Below are 7682 nucleotides of genomic sequence, written 5' to 3'. Positions count from 1 at the left end.
AGAAGAAAGGGAAAGGGAAGGAGGAGAGAATAATGGAGGGTAGGAGAGGGTGGTGGAGGAGAAGGAAGGGGAAGAGAGGGTAGTGCAGGACTGGGGAAGGGAGGAGAGGATGGTGTCGTATCATATCCTCAGGGTAGCTGCCACCATATTGACATGAAGTTCAGCAGGATCCCAATATAGACAGCAAGGAGAAAGCAATGGAAGGATATGTTGATGGCAGATGACAAAGACGTGTGGGAGGAGGTTCATATGGAGTTTGGAATGACAAGGGGATCTCCGAAATCTAGAAATTTCAAAGAGAACGAGACAGTGGTGAAGGTGCAGTTTGTCTTCTGCATTCTGACCTGGTAAGCGATGACGGATATGGAAGTAGTTGGATTTTACAGTGGGAAGAATACTGCTGGTCCGTGACTCCTGGAAGAAATGTAGAAAGGCAGGCCTCCTGCACACAGCAAGGTTCACCAGACAATAGCAGCCGGCTAACGTCGACATGAACAAAGTGAGCCAGGGAACTCTCCTGTTCCTCAGTGCCAACAAGTGCCACCCTCAAGAGCTACAGGACCAGGACTGGGTGACGGGTGCCGCTGGGAATGCAAGGAGGGGCACGAAGAGGAGGAACATACCCTCCCAGGGGTTTATGCTGAATTAGGATGGAATGGGAAGGCAATGATAGAGTGGGAGACAGGGGACAAGGAGAGACTGGTTTTGAAGGCACAGTGGGTGGGACAAATTGAGGTGGGGGTTATGTCGGGAGGTGCACAGGGTATCCCCCATTGGTCATACCCACCAGCCTTTTATGTGGATTTCTTTAAAAAAAAAAGTGGCCTGCCCAGGCCATTGCATGGACAACAGATAATTCTGATCAATGGGTCATGGCAACAAGCTCACTAGTGTATTACTTCAAAATGGTGGGTGGGCTGCCATATTCAACCCCAACCCCCACGTAAGGAGGGACAGATCAGAGGAGGATACTGCAAAGTCACCCCTCATAAAAGAAATGAACCACAACTCCCCCTCCCAAACCTTGGATCAACTGCGTGAGGTGCTGTAAAACTCAGCCCAGTGTTCCCAGTGACCAAACCAAATGTGTTCAGCAATTGATTTCATCGCAGCTACTTGGCATGGCCAACTGCAGCCCAGCTACACTGTCAACAACACGCCGTGTAAAGATAAAGTGAACAAGGGTGTCCTCCCCTCAACACTGCCACTCATTTTTAGCAACGAATAACTGTCTGGAACTGAAGTTATCTTGACAGGATGTGGAGTATTTATTAAGGAAAAAAAAAGCTGAAGTAAATCTTGGCATTTGACGTTATAAATTTCTTTATTCATTTGTGGAATGTGGGCTAACATTTTACTGCCCTTCTCTCGTTGCCCTTGAGAAGGTGGTGGTGAGCTGCCTTCTTGAACTGCTGCAGTCCACCTGCTCTGCCTTGACCCACAATGCCATTAGGGAGGGAACTCTAAAATTTGACCCAGCAACAGTGAAGGAATGGTGATATTTTTCCAAGTCAGGATGGTGAGTTGCTTGGAGGGGAACTTGAAGGTGGTTGTGTTCCCATGTATCTGCTGCTCTTGTTCTTCTAGATGGAAGTGGTCATGGGTTTGGAAGGTGCTACCTGAGGATCTTTGGTGAGGTTCTGCAGTGCATCTTGTAGATAGTACACACTGCTGCTCCAGTGGTGCAGGAAGTGGATGCTTGTGGATATATAATTGATAATCATGGTTAATTCAGAACTATGGAGCTTTGTGCCTTCCATTTGTTATGACAATCTCCATTGCCCAGATACCCTTACCCTCAGTCTCTCTCACAACCCAGCTGCACTCCCTACTCTTCACTTCCCTCCCCAGTCTTTGCCCCCTCAAGATGGGGCAGACTTTAGGCTGGAATTGTCATCAGACTGTGTGCCAATCAGGTTTCTGGCACAGTACTAAAACAGCCTGAATCAGAGTCCCAGTTGGCATCCTCAATGACTACCATGATGCTCCATCATTTTTTCCCACCACCACCAACTCATCCCCAAAGACTGTAGCAGTTCAGGAAGGCAACTCATCAACCCCTCTTAAGGACAATTAGGGGTGGCCATTAATGCTGGCCCAGCCAGAGATGCCCACATTCTCTTAAAGGAAAAAATAAGTAGAGAACGATATACTGTATCGAGTAGGCCCTTCAGCCCATCATGTCTGTACCAGCTACATTAAATCTACACTGGTCTCACTTTCCTGCAGGAGAGTCAAAGAGATGGACAGCACAGAAACACACCTGTCGATCCAACTCATCTGTGCTGACCAGATATTCTACATTAATCTAGTCCCCTTTGGCAATACCTGGCCCATATCCCTCTAACCCCTTCCTATTCCTACACCCATCCAGATGCCTTTTCAATGTTGTAACAGCCTTGAAAGTTATGTCATTTCAAGTACTCATTCAAGTACTTTTTAAAGGTTGTGAGGTTACTCATCTCAACTACTCTCAGGGGGTGTGTTCCAGATTCCCACCACCTCTAGCTGAAAAAGATTTCCAGGGACAGAGACTCGGGAAAAGGGTAAACCATTTAGGACTGAGATAAAGAAACATTTCTTCAATCCAAAGGTAGTGAACCCGCAGAAGTCTCAATCACAGAAGGAAGGCACAAGGGGTATGGGGAGAAAATGGATATTACATCGAACACAGAACCTCAGCACAGTATCAGGATCTTCAGCACATCATGTCTGCGCAACTATGATGCCATTCTCAACACAATCCATCTGCCTGTGCATGGTCTGTATCCCTGACCTGTACTGAGGTAGAAGATTATAGTGAATGGTGCAACAGGAGCAAAGGGCCAAATGGCCTACTCCTGTTCCTAGTTTTTTCTGTAACTAAACTAAACATTGATAATTGGCCGTTGCAGGAGCTATCAACGTGGGTTATTCAGCTCGGCACGTCTTCATTCCATTATGGGATGATGGCTGGTAATTTGATGTCTGGTTGCCATAGTAATTAATGTAGCATCCTCACCTCATGTCTTTTTGGCGTTTCATTCTCGGAGTGGCGAAGATGACTCTTTACGGCCACGTTCTTTTCTGAAGTTGGGTTTGCCTCCGGAGGGGTTGGTGCTGGGTAAGTGGGAGGTGGGGGCGTTGGGTCAGAGGTCACTGGCGGAGTTGGTGCAGGAAAGGTGGGGGCTGGGGGAAGGGCTGTGCCTTCAGCTGCCTTGCCCTTCTGTTGGCTCTCCTCAGGATTCAACATGTGTATGTACGTGTCCATCTCCGTAACAGTTGCTGGCCCTGTGAATTAGGGAATACCATCAGAATATGGGAGGAACACAGAAACAACTTTCACAGCACGTGCAATCTACCAACTGTGTTTATCCCTCAAACTTCAAAAGACTTTATCTTAAAACAATACAAGCAACATATCTTAACCTTTGCTCTTTTTCCTTTACTTTTCATGCATCTGGATTTGAAGAATCTGTACCTAGTTACGTTGTTACTAAGATGGCACTGTAAGTGGTGACTTGTGAATGTTTTTCTGTACTCATTTCAGTATATGTGACAATAAACCTAATTCAATTTAACTGTCGCCCATCCGTAGTTGCGCTTGAGAAGTGACAATGAATTGCTTTCGTGAACCACTGCATTCCATGTGCTGTAGGTACACCCACAGTGCCATTAAGGAAGTAGTTCCAGGGTTATGACCCAGTGACACTGAAAGAATGGCAAATCAGGATGGCGAGTGGGTCAGAGGGGAACTTGCAGGAGTGATGTCCCATTGTATCTGCTGCCCTTGTACTTTGAGATGGAAGTGGTCTATGAAAGGGTATGAAAGATGCCGTCTATTGGTTAATTTCTGCAGTGCATCTTGTGGATGGCACACACTGCTGCTACGGAACGTTGAAGGTGGAAGGGAGTGAATGTAGTGTAAATCAAATGCCTGCTGATGACGCCAAGCTTCTTAAATGTTGTTGGAGCTGCACCCATCCAGGCAAGTGAGGTGTCTTCCAACACACTCCTGACTTGTGCCATGTCGATGGTGGACAGGCTTTGGGGAGTCAGGAGGTGAGTTACTCACAATAAGATTCCTAACCTCTGACCTGTTCTTGTAATGATGTGACCAGTCCAATTCAGTTTCTGGTCAATGTGGGTATTGCTGTGGGGGCTGGACACTAGACTAGGCTGGATGACAGATTTCCTTCCGGATATCAGTTGTCATGGTTATCATCAAGAGCCCTATATTCGCGATTCATTAACTTAGCTGCTGTTGTGGTTGGCCGAATATCCCACGTTGGTAGCTCCTGCAAGCGCCCATGTCCCCAGAGCAATAATCTGGGTTTGCCAAATTACTAATCTGATGGCACCACGTCTACACCATTGTCTCCCCTCACTATGTCTTAATAATATCAATATAAGGAAGCTTGGGAGCAAATAATTTGAGTAGAACTCTCTGAAATATGACATTAGCCGCACTCCAAAACTCCCAGTTATTATGTAAAACAGGATGTCTCACTAAGTGCCTGCTCCCCCGGACTCGTCTCAAACTGCAAAAGTAAAATGATGGGTCAGCCTTGACTTAGTAGGTAACTCTCACTCTCCTCTAAATCAGGTTCACATTCAACTCTTGAAACTTGAGTGTGTGACCTAGAGTTGACAGTTTGGTACTGAGAGTGTGCTGCACTGTCACAGCCCTGTTTTTCAAATCAGCTCTAAACCAAAGGCCATGTCTGTCATCTCGGATTCTCCCTGATGACCAAACCAATATCTGACCCTCACCCAGTCCCACAAACTGGTCATTCACTTCACTGATGATTGTGGGAGCTTGTTGGGTGCAAATTGGCGGCTGAATTTCCCACATTACAGAAACAATTGTATTTCCCACATCACTGTATCACAGAAGTACTCTGTGGCCCTTTAGGGCAAGTGGAGGTATTGAATGTACTATTGTGAAATCAGTTTCCCACTTGACATCAGGCAGAACCCACAGGTCTTCCTTTTAAAGCTCATTGGTCTGACCAGCTAGTGACAGAGATAAGCAATCCCATGAATTTGACTTGTAATCTTTCTCAGATTATACCAGCTGCAGGTGTCAAGATCCAGATACTGCTGTCCTCCCAGCCGTGAGGCACTACCTCTACCTACAGAGTCTGCGGCATTTCAAGAAGGCAGCTTGGCACTGCTCTTTGAAGGGCAATTAGGGATTGTAATGCCGTATCTTTCGAATGAGTAACTAAGGGGAGGCAATGGCCTCGTGGTATTAGTGCTGGACTGTTAATCCAGGGACCCAGGTAATGTACTGGGGGCCTAGGTTCGAATCCCATCACAGCATTTAATGGAATTCGAATTCAATAAATATCTGGATTTAAGAATCTAATGATGACCATGAATCGATTGTTAGAAAAAAACCATCCTGTTCACTAATGTCCTTTAGCGAAGGAAGCTGCCATCTTTACCTGATCTGGTATCGACAGGCAGGAGGCTAGAAAAACGCATCAGGAGGTGGAGAAGTCGACATTTCAGGTGTAACCCTTCTTCAGGACTGGCCTACATGTGACTCCAGACCCACAGCAATGTGTGGTTGACTCTTAACAGCCCTCTGGGTAATTAGGGATGGGTACTAAATGCTGGCCCAGCTAGTGACACTCTATCTCATAAATGAATAAAATAAACAAAGGCTTATGTACACCTGAACAAGAAAAAATAGGGTAACAAACTTGGTCGAGGTAGCTCTGACTGGGAGCAGCCCAGCCAATATGAAGCCAATGAATAATGAGGCCCTAGTGTGATGTCCCCTCAATGTTCTGCTGTTACTAATACTGACTGTGCAACTGGGCCCCAGCATACATCACTACCTCAATAAAGGGACACAGCCAGCAAGGAAAGAAGGAAGAAACTAAACTCCTTTTCTGACACTGATACCATCCTTCAGGTGAACACGTTTCCTGTTTAAATAATTGAATATTTCGTACAACACAAGATTTTAAGAGCTCTGTTGTCACTCCCTACTTTAAGTTGCATTCAACGCTGCAACTCTCCCTTGCTTCAAACATTTCAGATATAAAGTGCAAAGTATCATTAAGCCAGAGGAGAAAAGGTTGGGCTGGTTGCCAGGACAGAATGAACTCCTGAAGGTACTGGGCTCAACATGACAGCACTACTTGCATACTGAAATGTTTGTATTCACTCTGTAAAAAAGTATAAATGGAAGTTACTCAATTTGTATATCCAGCCTTAACATCTGTAAGACTAACAACATTAGATGCTATGGCAAGGGCAGCACCACAATTCACTGCTCAAAGTTGTCGCTCATTTCAATGGAAATTGTTCCAAAAAAGTCCTCCATGCTGAATGAATGAAATGGTTCAATTCATAGAAGATCATTCCAATTATTTTCAAGCATCAAATAACTTTGAGTTGATACAGGTTAAGCCACTTTTGGAATACTGTGTTTAGTTCTGGTCTTCCTGAAGAAGGGCCTGTGCCCGAAACGTCGAATCTCCTGTTCCCTGGATGCTGCCTGACCTGCTGTGCTGTTCCAGCAATAAAGTTTCAACTTTGATCTCCAGCATCTGCAGTCCTCACTTTCTCCTCCTTAGTTCTGGTCTCCCTACTAATAGGAAGGATGCTGTGAAATGTGAAGTGGTTCAGAAAACAATTACGAGGATGTTGCCAGGATTGAAGGGTTTCACTTTACGGAGAGACTGAAGAGGCTGGGGCTGTTTTTCCTGGAGTGTCAGAGGCTGAGTGGTGATCTTACAGAGGTTTATAAAATCATGAGGGGAATAGATATGGTAAATAGACAAGGTATTTTCCCCAGGGTGGCACAGCACAAAACTAGAGGTAAGAAGGTAAGAAGGGAAAAATTGAAAAGAGACTGAAGGGGCAACTTTTTCATGCAGAGAGTGGTGCATGTGTGGAATGAGCTGCCAGAGGAAGTAGTGGAGGCTGCTACAATTAAAACATTTAAAAGGCTTCTGGATGGGTAAATGAATAGGAAGGGTTTCGAGAGATATGAACCAAATGGGACTAGATTAATTTGGATTTCTGGTCGGCGTGGACGTGTTGGACCGAAGGATCTGTTTCCGTGCAGTACATCTCTATGACTCTGACATAAGCAAACCTATACTCAAGTTACTCATGCGATGGTGACTGTAATCTTTCATACTACCACTAGATGGAAGCAGAGCCTCATTATCCAACTGCAACAGCCAATGCACCTGCAATGTTTGTAATGACTTATGGGGCACAAACATTTCAATTGCATGTTTTTACTATCTTGCCACCTGTACAGCAATATTTCAAAAATAAATTTTTGTTCAAATTAAAAGCACTACCATGAGACATGAGAGCAAGGTGGCCTGCTAACAGTACTTGATTCTAAATTTTAACTCTTTAATGGTTGCAGAGGTGTTCATCAAGTGACAGAGTTAAGCAGCACAGAGACAGGTTATTCTGCAGCAAATGCTGACCTTGTCAGTGACACCCACATCACATGCAAGAATAAAAAATAGCTCCTCTACTATAGCTCAAAATGTCTTCACTTCATGTATACTGTATATCCGATTTTTAAAAATTCATTCATCAGATGAGGGCGTCACTGGTTAGGTCAGCATTTATTGCTCATCCCTAATGGCCCAGAGGGCAGCTAAGTCATTGTTGTGGGTCAGGAGCCACATGTAGGCCAGACTAGGTAAGGATGGCAGCTT

The 7682-nt window shown here is 45.1% G+C and overlaps 1 protein-coding gene across 3 annotated transcripts in view; it reads right to left on the bottom strand.

Moving 5' to 3' along the window:
- The window catches only part of espn (espin), a 190758-nt gene that overhangs the window by 123529 nt on the left and 59547 nt on the right, over positions 1-7682 (bottom strand). For all 3 annotated transcript variants that reach the window (XM_043676085.1, XM_043676084.1, XM_043676086.1), the window contains exon 7: positions 3002-3270. In XM_043676085.1, coding sequence (XP_043532020.1) covers positions 3002-3270 — 269 coding nt within the window. The remainder of the gene's footprint in view (positions 1-3001; positions 3271-7682) is intronic.

Source organism: Chiloscyllium plagiosum, chromosome 34, assembly GCF_004010195.1.
Source record: "Chiloscyllium plagiosum isolate BGI_BamShark_2017 chromosome 34, ASM401019v2, whole genome shotgun sequence".
NCBI lineage: Eukaryota > Metazoa > Chordata > Chondrichthyes > Orectolobiformes > Hemiscylliidae > Chiloscyllium > Chiloscyllium plagiosum.
Note: the sequence above shows the minus strand (reverse complement) of the source record. Positions and strands in the feature narration are given on the sequence as shown.